This window comes from Pseudorca crassidens, chromosome 9 (genome assembly GCF_039906515.1).
Source record: "Pseudorca crassidens isolate mPseCra1 chromosome 9, mPseCra1.hap1, whole genome shotgun sequence".
In the NCBI taxonomy this organism is placed as follows: Eukaryota; Metazoa; Chordata; class Mammalia; order Artiodactyla; family Delphinidae; genus Pseudorca; species Pseudorca crassidens.
In genome coordinates, this window is record NC_090304.1 from 53,310,473 (window position 1) to 53,327,935 (window position 17,463).

Genomic DNA, 17,463 nt, shown 5'->3' on the forward strand with positions numbered 1-17,463 from the left:
TATTGTGACAGATCATAACTAGATTTATCATGGTGATCATTTTGAGTACAGAAATATTGAATCACTATGTTGTATAACAGGAACTAACCTAGTGTTGTAGGTCAGTTGTACTTCAAGAACAAACAAGCAAACTTACAGAAAAAGAGATCAGATTTGTGGTTACCAGAGGCAGGAGGTGGTGGGAAAGGGAATTGGATGATGACAGTCAAAAGGTATAAAGTTCCAAGTTATAAGATAAATAAGTACTAAGGAGGTAATGTACAACATGATAAATATAATTAACACTGCTGTATATGAAAGTTAAGAGAGGGACTTCCCTGGTGGTGCAGTGATTAAGAATCTGCCTGTAATGCACGGGACACGGGTTCGAGCCCTGGTCCAGGAAAATCCCACATGCCGCAGAGCAACTAAGTCCATGTGCCACAACTACTGAGCCTGTGCTCTAGAGCCCACGAGCCACAACTACTGAAGCCCGCATGCCACAACTACTGAAGCCCATGTGCCTAGAGCCTGTGCTCCACACAGGAGAAGCCACCACAATGAGAAGCCTGCGCACCGCAATGAAGAGTAGCCCCTACTCACTGCAACTAGAAAAAGCCTGCATGTGGCAACGAAGACCCAATGCCCCCCCCAAATAAATAAATTAATTAATTTAAAAAAAAAAGAAAGTTAAGAGTAAATCCTGAGTTCTCATCACAAGGAAAAAATTTTTTCTTCTTTAATGTTGAATCTGTATGAGATGATGGATGTTCTCTACACTTATTGTGGTAATCATTTCATGATGTATGTAAGTCAAATCATTATGCTACACTTTGAACTTGTACAGTGCTGTATGTCAATTGTATCTCAGTAAAACTGGAAGGAAAAATGTTTATCATAAACTTAAGCTTAAGACTTTTTACAGAATAGATTTAGGATCACACTTTACATGCCCTTTTTACTGACTGTTTTGTTTAACATATCATATGAAGCTTTCCATATCAGTGTATTTTGATCCATGCCAACATTTTTAATGGCTGTATAAAATAACAGAAAATATCATTGTGATATATTACATGCGTGCCAATATTTTACTTAAAGCCAAACCATTCAAGAATCAGAAATCACTTTTAAAAATATGATATTTAAAAAAGATTCCACAAGATAATTTTAAAAATTTCCCATCTCTATCCAAATCTGTGTAAAAATTCACAGGTAATCCACTTTCAGTAAAATTGCCAGCTTGGTTTTATTTTTCTGGTTTCAGATGAGAGTTTAAAACCTCATTTGCTGCTTACATTTGAGAGTCCACTTTTTGTTTGTTTATGTCAAACTTTAAAAAAAATTGCAGGTGCTCAGTAAATCACAATACAAATGATGTGGCTATTTTGCCCTTAGCTGACAGGCAGTTTATTAAAGTGCTTAAGAGCCATCTAAGTTCAAATGCTGACTCTCCATGTGAATTTGGGCAAGTTAGTTCATCTCTCCATTTCTTAGTTCCCTGGTCTGTAAAGTGGACCCCATAGTACCTAGCTTAAAGGGTTATTGTGAAATAGTGCCTGGTACATAGTAATCCATATATAAGAATTATTATTATTCTTTAAAATTTGGAATTAAAAAAAATCTAGCACAGGGCTTCCGTGGTGGCGCAGTGGTTGGGAGTCCGCCTGCCGATGCGGGGGACATGGGTTCGTGCCCCGGTCCGGGAAGATCCCACATGCCGTGGAGCGGCTGGGCCCGTGAGCCATGGCCGCTGGGCCTGCGCGTCTGGAGCCTGTGCTCCGCAACGGGAGAGGCCACAACAGTGAGAGGCCCACATACTGCAAAAAAAAAAAAAAAAGAAAAAATCTAGCGCAAAGTAACCCCCCTCCATTACTGCCATTTTTTAATTTGTTCATTTTAGTGAGAAGTGGCTGACTGTCAAAAAGTCATGGTTGGAAGCTGGAAAGTTAGTGGTATGAACCATAAATGATTCCCAGTTTTCTTGAACTTTGGACAGTGAAGACCTGTCTTTGCCTTTTCATAATCGATGATTTAGAGCTCTTACTTTATACTTCTTGTGAGTGCACGCCCCTTCATTTAGCCTTTTAGCTTGGCAACTAAACATATGACTTAGTATCTGCTGGTTCAATTTATGTATAAACTTGAACGCTTAAAATTAATTTTATATGCATTTCTGTAGAGCACATGTAATAATTTAAAACCTATATTAAAATAATTTAAAACACTTTATTACATAAAGGAGAAAATTTGTAAAATGTTATATTGGCATAAATATTTAAATATACTTTATTCTAAACATAACATTTAAATTGAAAGGTGTTTAAGAATTTAAAGTGAAGAGAGCATAGTGTTATCAGTTTGTTAAAATTAGGTAAGAATCATAAGAGCAAATAGTTGCTTTGGTGCTATTTATGTGATTGTTCAAGTAGAAGTCATGGCTTTTGCCTTGTATGCAAGATTTGCTATGATTTCTGGATTCTGTGAGATGGAAGCTTCAAGTAGTCCTTACTTACCCCAAACACTTGCTTTTTGTGGGTAGCATCAGCAGTAGTCACCAATTAGACCCTATATAAGTGGTAACTGTTAGTATCAAATGAGAGCCTAGGAACCAGATGGAAGATGCAAAGCATTGATCACTATAGATACCAAAGTAAATTGAAATGTTCTGATATTAATTTGAATATCTAACAAGTTCATCATGGTCTGGAGCAGTGTTTCTGAAGCAGTGGTCCCCAACTTTATCAGCTTATAATATATATTCTTTTCATAACCCCCTTAATAATTTAAAATATTGTTAATGTCTTCTATTAAAGAATAAGCCCTAGATAAGCAACAAAAATGTATTCAACCTATTTATTGAGGTATTTAGTGGGTAGAACCTTATGGACTATAAGTATATGATTTGTTAGATTGTTAAAAATATATTGAAAATTAAAGATTTCCATCACTACCTTTGTGAATCCTCTTAAGGGTCTGGGGTCCCAGTTTGAGAACCTTTGGCCCAGAGATAACTAGAAAATGTAGGAAATGAGTTATATATGTATAACTCATATAATTTACTATATGTTTTTATATATAATATTTTATAGGAAAAATCTGTTAGTTGTGTGTTAGGGGAAAGATGAAGGAAACACCATGAGGCTAGAAGGTCCTACAACTCTCACAAATTATTTCTGTAGTCTACTATCAGAGGGTGGTGGACCATTTTACCAATGTAGATACGAAAATGAGAAAATTATGGATGCATGAGCCTCTAATCTTTAAAGTGCCATTGGGATTACTGTGCTGGTGTCACCTGTGGGCAGCGCGGCGCTGTACCCGTGAGGGGTGGGTAGTGTAGGTGGTCATAGCGACTCTCAGGGCTCTGCACTTCATGTTCAAAGTGGAAAACCACTTCCAGATGTTTCTATTGTGATGTCCTGGGGATGAAGGCCTTATGATGGGAAATGGAGTAAATCAGTGATAGAATTTGGACCTGAGGATGATCATTTTGTTGCAGAACTGACTTACAGTTATGGCATCGGAGACTGTAGCTTGGCAGTGACTTCATGGGTATCACGCTTGCTTCTAGCCAGGCTGTCTGCAAAGCCAGGAAGCTGGAGTGGCCACTCAATGAAGTCGCAGTAGGTGTCTTTGAAACCAAAGCCCCCAGAGGATATAAATTCTATTTGCAGAACCGCAGTCCACCTCAGTCAGATCCTGTATTAAAAGTAACTCTAGCAGTTTCTGATCTTCAGAAGTCCTTGAACTACTGGTCTAATCTGCTGGGAATGAAAATTTATGAAAAAGATGAAAAGAAGCACAGAGTTTTGCTGGGCTATGCTGATAACCAGTTTAAGCTGGAGCTACAGGGCATCCAGGGGGCAGTTGATCATGCAAGCAGCTTTTGGACGAATTGCCTTTTCTTGCCCCCAGAAAGAGTTGTCAGACTTAGAAGACTTGATAAAAAGGGAGAATCAGAAGATTCTGACTCTCCTCGTGAGTCTGGACACTCCAGGGAAAGCAACAGTGCAAGTGATCATTCTGACTGACCCTGATGGACATGAAATTTGCTTTGTGAGGGAAGAAGCGTTTCGAGAACTCTCGAAGATGGATCCAGAGGGAAGCAAATTGTTGGCTGATGCAATGGCAGAAGTTAAAAGAGATGAATGGTTTGCTCCACAAAATAAACCAAAGGCTTCAGGTTAACTGAAGACATCACGTGGAACAGGCGTTAGTGATTCCTGTCAAACACCTGTGAGGCCTGATGTGTGATAAATGCTCTCACAACTTGATGGTTTCCTATACAGGCAAAGAGGCTGGAGTGGTGAAAATTTGTGTATTTTAACCTTTGAGAGCTCTGATATATTTTAGAGAGAAAATCCTATCATTATCAGTCCATTTAGAGGAGAACTCTTGCTGACATCTGCGCTGTCACTGTAAGGGCAAATTCTGTGTGTGACTGTGTTAGATTAGTAATAAATTCTTCTCCAGCCTGGGACAGCTATATGGAACATTATCTTTGGTTGGGGATGGAGGGAATTTTGATAAGCATGTAGATTTAATGAGAACAATTAAATCCAAATTAAAAAAAAATGCCATTGAGCAGCACTCTTCCCACCAGCCCTGTGTTCATGGCACTGTCGGGTTGGTTACCTTTTATTGTGGAATTGAGAGAAGCTCCCCAAAGCATGGGGACTGGTAGAGTCGCCAAAATAGGTATAGTTTGTATTGCAGAGAATATTAGTTGGAAGACCTATTAAAAATTGATTAGTCCCATCATATCTTTCATTTCGATCACATTCTTATAGAATCTAAGCACCATGCAAACAGCGCTGTCATTTTTGATCAGGGCTGTATCCTCAGCACTAAAAGCAATGCCTAACACATAGACTGTAGTGCTCTGTAAATATCTGTGGAATTAAACTTATTGAATACAGGCCCTATGTCCAGAACTAAAGTGGGAGGGGGGAAATCAAGGATGAATAGCATGGTTCCAGGTTGATAGAAGCTCATAGTGTCTGAGGGAAGGGAAATTTGAAAACAAGCAATTGGACACAAGCAATTTGTGTTAAAAATCCGTGGTAGAAAGAAGTATGTTCTGGATGTTATGAAATGTATTTTAAAATATTTCATTTGAAACAGTGTGGTGTATATGTGTTTTGCTTTAAACTCTAAGGATGGCTAGTTAACATTGAAGTACTAATAGGGAATACATACTCTGGAGTAGTTACTTAGCATTTGAGAGACTATAATCAGAACTTTCTCTGCATAGGCTCCTATAAGCCCTTCAATTATTTCTATAATCACCCAGCATCTGAGGTTTTTTAACTTGCATAATGGATGTTATAAATGATTTCTAAATTGTGTAATATTTAAACAAATATAAAAAAACAATAAAATGAACAATAAAACCCCTGTATACCCATCACTCAGATTCTACAGTTATGAAGATAAATAATTTTTCATGGTGAAATGAGTATTATTCAAGATATATGGATTAGCTACAAATATTCTATAGGCATCTCCACCCTTCCATGAACAGGATTTAAGAATCTAGCGAGCTCAACAGTCTATTCCTTTGACGGCACCTTGCCCTATGGCTAGGAATTCTGTTTGCTCCTGTGTTTAGCTGTTAGACAGTTCAACTACCTGATTCTAATTAGAAGACTAGTTGAAGCCTGCTACTAGGATATTGCCTTGAGAAACCTGTCATACAGATTTTTTTTTTTTTTTTTTTTGCGGTACGCGGGCCTCTCACTGTTGTGGCCTCTCCTGTTGCGGAGCACAGGCTCGGGATACGTAGGTTCAGTGGCCATGGCTCACGGGCCCAGACACTCCGCGGCATGTGGGATCCTCCCGGACCAGGGCACGAACCCGTGTCCCCTGCATCGGCAGGCAGACCCTCAACCACTGTGCCACCAGGGAAGCCCCCAGATTGTTTATTGTAGTATCTAAAAGGATAGAAAGCTAGCTGGAATTTCATGATACTTATATAATAGGTTGTGCTGTAAAATATATATGACATAAAATTTGCCAATTTAACCACTTCAAGTGTACAATTCAGCGGCCTTAAGTACATTCACAGTGTTGTGCAATCAAAACTGCTTTCTTTTTCTGAAATATTTTGATCACTCCAAACAGAAACTGTGTACCCATTAATATCTCCCCATTCTACCATCACCCCAGGCCCTAGTAACCTCTAACCTTCTTTCTACAAATTTGCCTATTCTAGATATGTAAGTGGAATCATATTGTATTTGTCCTTTTGTGACCTGGCTTATTTCACTCAGCATAATGTTTTCAAGGTTCATTCACATTGTAACATGTTTTAGTACTACATTCCTTTTTTTGGCTGGATATCCCATTGTATGCATATATCACATTTTGTTGATCCTTTCATCTCCTTCCCACTTTTTGGCTCTTGTGAATAATGCTGCAATAAACATTGGAATACAAGTATCTGTTTGACTCCTGGTTTTATTTTGGGTATGTAATTAGGAGTGGAATTGCTGGGTCATGGGAATAATTGAATGTTTAATTTTTTGAGAAATCGTCATACTGTTTTCTACAGCAGCTGCACCATTTTACATTCCTACTAGCAATGTATGAGGGCTCCAATTACTCCATGTTCTTGTTAGCACTTGTTATTTTCTGAGTTTTAAAAAAATAATCATTCTAGTGGGTATCTCGTTAGGTTTTGATTTGCATTTCCCTAATGAATAATGATGTTGAGCCTTTTTTCATGTGCTTATTGACCATTTTATATCTTCTTTGGAGAAATGTCTATTCAAGTCTTTTGCTTAGTTTTGAATTGGGTTGTTTGTCTTTTGGTTGTGTAGTTTTAAGAGTTTTTTATGTATTCTGAATATTAAATCCTTATCAGATACATGATTTGCAAATATTCTCTCCCACTCTATAGGTTGTCTTTTCACTTTTTTGATCGTGTCCTTTGCACAAAAGTTTTTAATTTTGATGAAGTCCAATTAACCTGTTTGTTCTTTTTGGCATAAGTTGTGTATGCCTTTCTATTTGGCTTTTTTACTCAGCATAATTATTTTGAGATTCATTCACTAATTACATGTATCAATAGTTTATTCTTTTTTATTGCAGAATACTATTTCATTGTATGGATATGTCACAATATGTTTATCTATTTGCCTGTTAATAGAAATTCGGGTTGTTTCCAGTTCTTGGCTATTACAAATAAAGCTACTGTGAACATTCACATGCAAGTCTTTGTATAGAATAGAATTTTTTTTCTCTTAGGTAAATACTTAGTCATGAGAAGGCTGGATCATATGGTAGGTGTGTGTCCTTTTTTAAGAAACTGCCAAACTTTTCCAAAGTGGTTTTACCATTTTAATTCCTACCAGTAGAGTATGAAAGTTCTGGTTTCTCTCAATCTTTGTCAGCGTTTGCTGTGGTGAGTCTTTTTAATTTTAGCAATTCCAACTGGTGTGTAGTGGTATCTCATTGTGGTTTTAATTTGTATTTCCCTGATGACCAGTGATGTTGAGCATCTTTTCATGTGTTTATTTGTATTTTCTTGCTGTTGAATTTTGAAAGATCTTCAGGTACAAGTCTTAACGGGTATATGCTTTGCAAATATTCTTCTCCCAGTGTGTGTCAGTCTTTTCATTTTCTTAGAGCCTTTTGATGGGTAGAAGTTTTTAACTTTCAAAAAATACAGTTTAGGGCTTCCCTGGTGGCACAGTGGTTAAGAATCCGCCTGTCAATGTAGGGGACACGGGTTCGAGGCCTGGTCTGGGAAGATCCCACATGCCGCAGAGCATTTAAGCCCGTGGACCACAACTACTGAGCCTGCGCTCTAGAGCCCACGTGCCACAACTCCTGAAGCCCCTGCGCCTAGAGCCCATGCTCTGCAACAAGTGAAGCTACTGCAATGAGAAGCGCGCACACCACAACGAAAGTAGCCCCTGCTTGATGCAACTAGAGAAAGCTGCTCACAGCAACAAAGAACCAAAGCAGCCAAAAATAAATAAATTTATTTATTTTTTAAAAAATACAGTTTATAGGGCTTCCCTGGTGGCGCAGTGGTTGAGAGTCTGCCTGCCGATGCAGGGGACACGGGTTCGTGCCCCGGTCCGGGAAAATCCCACATGCTGTGGAGCGGCTGGGCCCGTAAGCCATGGCCGCTGAGCCTGTGCGTCCGGAGCCTGTGCTCCACAACGGGAGAGGCCACAACAGTGAGAGGCCCGCGTACCACAAAAAAAAAAAAAAAAAAAATACAGTTTATATATTTTTTTTCCTTTGTGGATTTTGCTTTTGGTGTTATATCCAAGAATTCTTTTCCCAGCCCAAAGTCACAAAGATTTTCTCCTATGTTTTCTTCCAGACATTTTAGAGTTTTAGGCTTTACATGTAGGTCTGTGATCCATTTTGAGTTTTTATATATGGTGTGTGTATGGATTTCCCAGTTATTCTGGCACCATTTGTTGAAAAGACTATCCTTTCTCCATTGGATTGCCTTTTGCACCTTTGTCAAAAATTAGTTACCCGTATATTTATGGGATTATTTCTAAACTCTGTATTGTATCTGTACCATTGATCTGTTTGTTTATTTTCACACCAATACCATGCTGTTTTGATTATTGTAGCTTTATAATAAGTCTTGAAATCCATTAGTATTAATCCTCCAATTTTGTTCTTTTTCAAAGTTATTTTGGCTTCTTGGTTCTCTGTATATCCATCTGAATTTTAGTATTGGCTTGCCAGTTTCTACAAAAAAACTTGCTGGCATTCTGATTGGGATTGCATTGAGTCTATAGATCAATTTGGGGAGAACTGACATCTCAATAATTGAGTCTTCATATCCGTCAACATGGTATTCTTCTATTTATTTAGGTCTTCTTTAGTTTCTCTTGGCAGTGTTCTGTGGTTTTCACTTTCCAGATATTTTGTCAGATTTATCTTAAGTATTTCACATTTTTGGATATTACTGTAAGTGTTATAATTCTTGCGAGTATGTAAAAATACTGTTGGTTTTTATATTTTGATATTTTATCCTACAACTGTGCTAAACTCATTTAGTAGTTTTAGTAGCTTTTTTGTAGATTCTGGTGGATTTTCTACATGGAGGATCATGTTGTCTGTGATTAATGACTGTTATTATTGGAGGACTTTACTTACAGATTTTAAAATGATAATCATCAAGACACTATGGTGTCGGCATAAGGAAAAGACACATAATCAGTAGAATAGAGTATAGTCCTGGAATAAACCCACTCATATATAGTCAGTTGATGTTCACAAAGGCACAAAAGTAATTCAGTGGCAAAAGAACAATCTTTTCAACAATGGTGCTGGAACAAACTGAATATCCTATGAATAAGTAAAAGTCAATCTTGATCTCTCCTTTATACCATATACAAACATTAATTCAAAATGCATCATAGACTAAATGTAAAAGCTAAAACTATGCAGAAGAAAACAGAAGAAAAAGTTATTGACCTTGGGGTAGGCAAAGATTTACTAGTCAAGAACCGAAAAAATCCTAATCACAGAAGAAAAAAATGATATTAAATTTTATTAAAGTAAAAAACCTCCACTCATTTAAGAAATACGCAGAGCAAAGACTGGGAGAAGATATTCTCAAAATGTGTATCTAACAGTGGACTTTTATCCAGAACTTATAAAAAAAACTCATGCACCTGATAATAAGGTTAAAAAATAGGATAAAAGGTTTTATTGAAAATAGACACTTCACAAAAGAAGACATGCTACTAAACATATGAAAAGATGCTCAACATAATTAACCAGCAGGGAAATACTCATTAAAATCACATATAGGATATCCCCTACATCCTCTGGAATAGCTAAAATTAAAAGGCTAAGAATTCCACGTGTCCAAATGAGTATGAGAATGTAAATAAGCTGGAACTCTCATGCATTGTTAGTGGGAATATAATCCTCCCTCGGTATTTGTGGGGGAATGGTTCCAGAAACCCCGTGGATACCAAAATCCATGGATGCTCAAGTCCCTTATATAAAATCGCAGAGTACAGTTGGCCTTTGGTGTCTGTGGGATTGGTGTACATGGGTTCCACCAAAGACAGATTGATTTTTGATCTGTGGTTGGTTAAATCCACTGATGGTGGAACCCACGGATGTGGAGGGCTGACCGTGTAAAATGGTATAACCTCCATGGGAAACATTTTGGCAGTTTATAAATTTAAACATATACTTACTACTTGACCCAGCAATTCCACTTGTAGCTGTTTAGACAAGCAAAATAAAAACATCTGTTCACAAAAAGACATGAATGTTCGTAACAGCTTTATAACAGCCCCAAACTGAATACAACCCAAACGTACAATACTTGAATGGATAAACAAATTGTGGTATATTCATACAATGGAATATAACTCATCCATAAAAGGAATATAATATAAACTTAGTAACATGGATGAATATCAAAAATATGCTGTGAATGAATCCTGACATAAAGGAATATATGCTGTATGATTTTATAACAGGCAAAACTAATCTGTAGTCATAGTTATAAGATTAAGGGTTGCTTAGGGCTGAGTGGCATGGGAGATTGATTACTAGTGGGTTTTTTTAAGTGGATTTTTTTTGGTCATTTGTCTTTGTTTTTGTTTTTGTCTGTGCTGCAAGGCTTGTGGGATCTTAGTTTCCTGACCAGGAATCGAACCTGGGCCCTTGGCAGTGAAAGCACGGAGTCCTAGGCACTGGACCGCCAAGGAATTCCCACTAGTGGGTTTGAAGGGACTTTTTTGGGTGGTAAAAATGTTCTATATCTTGATTAGGGATACAGTTACATGGATATATACATTTGTCAAAATTCATCGAGCTATGCATTCCATGTGATCATTTTATCGTATGTATATTATGCCTTAACATAGTTGATTTTTTAAAAACCAGTTCAAAGTGGATTGTAGATCTAAATGTGAAAGGTCAAATAATAAGCTCCTTAAAGATACGATGAGAGAATTTCTGAAATGGGATATAAAAAACACTAATGTTAAATTAAACTGTATTAAAACCTGGAGCATCTTGTCTTTAAAAGGCACTAACAGGAGAGTGAAAAAGGCAAGCGGGCTTCCCTGGTGGTGCCGTGGTTGAGAGTCCGCCTGCCGATGCAGGGGACACGGATTTGTGCCCCAGTCCGGGAAGATCCCACATGCCGCGGAGCAGCTGGGCCCGTGAGCCATGGCCGCTGAGCCTGCGCGTCTGGAGCCTGTGCTCCGCAACAGGAGAGGCCACAACAGTGAGAGGCCTGCGTACCGCAAAAAAAAAAAAAAAAAAAAAAGGCAAGCTACCGTGAGAGGGGAAAAAAAGTGTGGGTGTGTGGGTGGGTGTATGTATGTATCTTGTAGGTATATTTTTTTTCTTGAAAACTGCCTCATATTCAAAAAATATAAATAACTCCTACAAATTACTAGGGAAAATCCCAAATATTTTAAAGGAGAAAGGGCAACGATGTGAATAGGCACATCATAAAAGAGAATTTCCAAATAGTCAATAAAGACATGAAAAGCTGCTCTAGATCTTTAGTCATCAGAGAAATGCAAATTGAAGTCATAATGCAGTATCAATATATATGCACTGAAATGGCTAAAATAAACAATACTGTTAACAAGGTTGAGAGCAACTGTCATTCTGCTACATTGCAGGTTGGGGTGGGAGTGTAATTTGTACAACCAATTTGGGGAAACTATGGCAGTGTACCCGTGCGTTATGACTAAACAACTTCTCTTTTAGAATATACCGCACAGAACAATATGTGTATCAGGATACATACACAAGAATGTTCATAGCAGTTTATTTGTAAATAGCTACAAATTAATAACTATGCAAATATCCATTAACAATAGAATTGTTGTTTTGTAGTCAAACAATGGAATACTATAAAACAATGAGAAAGAACAACCTACTACATGCAACTACATGGATGAATCTCACAAATGGAATGTTGACTGAAGGAAGACAGATTCAATACATATATAAGATTCCACTTATATAAATTTCAGAAATAGATGAAATGATTCTTTTTGGTGTGGGAAGCTGGGATCATGGTTACTTTGGGGTGAGGAATAGGCACAAGGGGTACTGCTAATATATTGTTTCTTGATCTGGGTGGTAGTTACATGGATGTGCTTATTTTGTATAATTTGTCATGCTTTACATTTATGATTTGTACACTGTATATAATGCTTTGATTTTTAAAAGTTTATTTTTGGGAATTCACTGGCAGTCCAGTGGTTAAGACTCTGTGCTTCCACTTCAGGGGTTCGATCTCTGGTCGGGGAGCTAAGATCCTACATGCCACGCGGCCTGGCCAAAAAAAAAACCAAAAACGTTTATTTATAAAAATTAATGATGAAAAAGTAAAGATATTTTGAGGAAAAAAATTACATTGTACTCTTGATAGTGTGGCTGAGAATGAGATTACTGTACAGAAATCAATAGTTTTTCTTTAATAATTAGCGTCTAAAAATGGAGGCAGGGACTTCCCTGGCAGTCCAGCGGTTAGGACTCCCCGCTTCCACTGCAGGGGGCATGGGTTCCATCCTTGGTCAGGGAACTAAGATCCTGTGAGCTGCTGGGCGTGGCCAATAAATTTAAAAAAAAATGGAGGCAGTAATAAGCATTCCACTTACAGTGGTGGGCGGCTTCACTTGGTACAAGCTGAGATCTCTTTTGTTTTGGCTCCTACTGCTTGCCTCTTGCTTTTAGCTCTAGGGCTTCTCTGTGGTTGCTGCTGCAGTCCCTACCATGAGAACTTACTTGAGCCAGCGTCAGGGGTATTTAACATCCCGTGGAGCAAACTTTGGTCAGCAGGAAGTGGGAGTCTATATATATATATATATATATATATATATATATATATATATATATATATATATATATATGCTTCCCCCTTTCTCACTTCTGATTGATAGTCTTGAGCTGCATTGCATACAGTTTCTCATATTGTCTTCTGTAGCCAACTGTCAAGCCAACCACTTTTACTGGCTTGCTGTCTCTCCTTGTTATACTACTCGATCCTTAACTCCTGCTACCCAATAAAGTATTCATGAATAAGCCTTCTACTCAGACTCTGACCTGCTCCCCATAACAAAGAATTATCTAACCCAAAATGTCAGTAGTGCTGAGGTTGAGAAACCGTGGTATTTGAAGCCAGTGGTTTGCTTTAAAATCTAAGCTCTTCGATATTCAAACACTGACTTCAGGAAATAACCACTGAATGTTAATTTTTGTGTCTATAAAATGATAATGATAAGGTAAGCTCAATAAACTTAATGCCCAAAACATGGAAGAGTTCAGTAAACAGCAGCTATTGATACTTCTTATTCAAGTTTATATGCTATTTTCTGACACCAAGTCATTTTCGCTGAATATAAAAACTCTTTCCTAGATACCAAGTTCTCAAGTCCTTATAAATAACCATCAAAAGGGACCAAAAAAAAAGCATCTGCAGAACCCAATATAGAGAAAACACCAACATGATTCATGTGAAGATTTAAATGTATATATGGGTTTTTCAATTTTGTAAATTTTTACCTTTAAGGTGATGCTGTGTTAGCAGAGACTCAACATTGCAATGAGAAGGTTGTTTTGCCAACAACACACAAGTTTATTGTCAAAAACTTTGAGAGCAGCCATAAACATTATTAGGAGGCAAAGGATGCATTCTAAAACACTAGAAAAGCCAGAGAACATAGTATGTAAACACAAGCACAAAACAAAATAACACTAAAATACATAAAACAGGAAATTTAATATTTAGTTTTTTTGTTTTTTTTTTTTTTTTGGTGGTACGCGGGCCTTTCGCTGCCGCGGCCTCTCCCGTTGCGGAGCACAGGCTCCGGGCGCGCAAGTTCAGCGGCCATGGCTCACGGGCCCAGCTGCTCCGCGGCACGTGGGATTCCCCCAGACCGGGGCACGAACCCGCGTCCCCTGCATCGGCAGGCGGACTCTCAACCACTGCGCCACCAGGGAAGCCCTAATATTTAGTTTTTTAAAAATAGCAACGTCTGTGTATGTATATATTGTTGGGGGCTATCCTATGCATTTCGGATGTTTAGTAGCAGTTCCTGGCCTCTACCCACTAGATGCCAGTAGCACCACACACCTTATCCCCTCAGTTGTGACAGTCAAAAGTGTCTCCAGACATTGCCAGATGTATCCTGAGAGGCAAAATCATCCTTGGTTGAGAACAACCGAGGTAAACATAGGTTTGAATTCTAGCTCCAAGGCTATGGCTCTGTGAATTTGCCATAGATTTTTTTAAACCTTAGTTTTTTTTTAATTTTTAAAGTAGAGATAATGAGATAATGTAATAGTGCTTTAGCTCCGCACCTGACACATAGAGTTCAGTAAATGATAACGTGATGCTAAAACCTGTTTTTTGTGTGTGCCACTCTGCCTTTCTATCCTCTAAAAGTGAAATGCCCCTTTGTAGCCTGTGGTCATCTAAGATCATTAAAAGGCATTGATGTAAGATCATAAAAAGGCATTGATCTTTCATGTGGGCAGTTAGCATAGACTTCAGGTTTGCTTTCTGCCTAGCTATGGGTTAGCTTTCTTCCTCTTGTGTTCTTGTTTGACTTGGGCAGAGTTGGGAGTACATTATTTCATTTGAGTCTCCTCCTGACGTAACATTGTTTATGGTGTTCTTTGCATATTCATAACCTCTTGAATTAGACCCAGCATGTTAAAGACTAGTTCAGGCTTATTGGAATCATACCTGTGGAAATTGGAAAGATAAGACTAAATCTTATTGTTGTTTATTGTTATTGTTGTTTTTGTTTTTTAACCCAGTTGACAGCCAATGAAAAATATTTATTTGTTCTTTAGTTTTATTTTATAAGTATGATTAAAAATATTAATAGCCTAGAATTGCTTTCATATACATTGTCATTTAAATTTTATTAAAATCCTAGGCAATGAAAAGAGAATAAAGGGAGGTTAGGAAAGGGAACTCTTGATATACTGTAAGTATATAGCAAGATACTGCAGTAAATACTTTATATTATTATCTCATTTATTTCTTACAACGATATCTGCAAAGTAAGTAGAGTTATCCTGTTTTGTAGGTGAGCATATGGTGGTTCATTTGCCCAAGATCATATAGCTGCTAAATAAGTGACAGAACCACTAGAACCCAGGTTTTAAATTCCAAAACCCATCTTATTTTCATAATGCCATGCTACCTTCCCCAAATGAGGAGCATATTAGTCTGCCTTAACCTTCTTTGTAGACAATGTATCTTGACCTATCCTGTGGATCACAAGATCCACATAAATTGCAGGACGATGGAAATGTGATAAGCCATTTTTTCTGTTTCCAGTAGGCCCAAAGACCTTTCTTGCCTAGACCAACTTCTCTGGCCCTCTGTGGCCTACATCTTTGCTGTTCTCCTGGTCCAGTGTAGTTATATCTGGTTTATGGGAGTAAGGAAAGTTTTTAGGTTCCACCTTTTTTGGCTAAGTGAATAAACCTTATTTTTTGATTATGTGTATTATCTTAGCCTTTGTGATTTCATATTGCTCAAGAATGCAGAGAAGTTAAATCTTAAGCCATGAAGGGAATGTTTGGCAAGATTCAAGTAAAAGTAGACTTAAAAATTAAGAGGGCTTTATAGCAAATAAGAAAATAGTCTCAAAACTTTCCTGTTTGTTCTAATAGACTACTGAGTAAAAGATGGTTTTAAGTCTATAGTTGCCTAAAACTACTGTCTTGGTGTGATTTGTATTTTTAGCTGAGAGAAGAAAAGTTACAAGAGGAGAAAACCTCTGAAGATCAAATCCACAGGCTGTTACCAGAGGATACAGAAATGGGAAAAAGGAAAATGGATGAACAGAAAAAAAGAGATGAGCCATTAGTACTGAAGACAAATCTAGAGCGTGTAAGTAGATCACCTTTTTGATGGACGCCTGCCTCAAAATCAGCAATTAGCCCAGGTGATGTGGATCTGAAAAACCTTTGTTGGTGAATAGTAACAGTCATTGACTGTGCTGCTTAAGAGTAGTGAAGAACTTAGCATTCAGGTGGAGAGCTGGAGAAAATGATTTGTGAATGGGGCAATGAGACTTGTGTGGAAAGATTAAGGGGGAACAGTGGGGAGAAAAGGTGAGTGAGAGGAAAAACCTAGTATAGTTTACTACTTGTGGTAAGTTTTATACATATATTGTCATTTTGATTTATGAGTTGTTATTTGACATCTGAGTTCTGTATGTGTTATATCCTCAACTAGATTTCCTTATAGTTTGTATTTTACTTCCCTTTACTCTTTATAATGCCCCAAACAGCACAGTTCTATTTACAAAGTATGTCCTCAATATTAGATTACTTAGTTTAAACTTAACCTAATTATACTTCTAATGGGCCAAATCTTGCCTGAATTTTTTTTCATTACTTATTTACCAAGCAAATTACTGGAAAATGTTGTAAATGGTATATTTAACTAATACAAGAAAGCACTTTTGGAGGATCCACTGATTATGGTTCAAATGGATGATTACAATTGTTTTTTTTTCTTTAGTAATTCATATTGGATTAGACATCTTCTATTGATATATGTATATCTTAGCATACCTTTAGAGTCATATCTATTAAAATGTTTTGTGATTCAGGCTTGTTAGTATTTCAGGCTATATTTTTAATTAGGTGGATTTAATAAAACTTTACCATATATAAAGACAGACAACATACCAGAATAGAGGGAAAAAATATCTCTAGACCTGAAGTCTGCCTGTTAAACAGGTCCCAGCATTGTAACAGATTGTACGACTTTGGCCAGGTTACTTAATTTCTCTGTGCTTTAGGTTTACTCTTTGCAAAGGCATTTTTCCTGAACTTCAGAATTTGAGATTACTTAAGCTTTCTTGGATTGATAGTATTTGCTGACTGTCAATGTATATGTGGGGCTTTTTTACCCCAGTTATAATAATAATAATTGCTACTATTTAATTATTGTTAAAAACAATCATTTGCATTCCAACCTTCTAAAAGATTCAGTTTAACAAATATGAAATGCTTATGTACTCTCAATGCTCTGTTCATTGGGAACTACAGAAGGAAAAAGACTGCTTTTGGAGAGAATACAGTTTATCTAGGAAGGCAAGAATAAAATATATGATAGTCTTGTGCATATAGTATGTCTTCTGACTAATAGCCCCAACTGTTGTCTGTAGTCTCTAAAGACCGCAGACTCTGCCTCTTCACCCCAACAGGACTGTCCATTAGTGTCCTCAGGGAAAACAGCCCAGAAAGACATTTCTTTTTAGGACAAACCAATTTTGACAAAGAGAGCTTACTCTTTACTATGGTCCTTTTGATAGAAAGAACCTATTGTTTTTGGCCTTGCCAGATCTAGGTTTCCTCCAGGAAATGATCTCTAGTATTAATTCATAGCAAGGATGGGAAATTGCTCTAATTATTTTTTCTTTTGCCACTGTAATCTTTGAAGTAGAAATTAATTACATCAACCTAAAATTTAATCTTAAAAGG

The 17,463-nt window shown here is 37.4% G+C and overlaps 1 protein-coding gene and 1 pseudogene across 1 annotated transcript in view; both read left to right on the top strand.

Annotated features, from left to right (window-relative positions):
• RNF169 (ring finger protein 169) overlaps window positions 1-17,463 on the top strand; it is an 83,272-nt gene that overhangs the window by 39,471 nt on the left and 26,338 nt on the right. Inside the window, exon 3 of the mRNA XM_067750345.1 lies at window positions 15,713-15,859. Within this exon, the coding sequence (XP_067606446.1) occupies window positions 15,713-15,859 (147 nt within the window). The remainder of the gene's footprint in view (window positions 1-15,712; window positions 15,860-17,463) is intronic.
• LOC137230538 (glyoxalase domain-containing protein 4 pseudogene) lies at window positions 199-6,941 on the top strand (annotated as a pseudogene).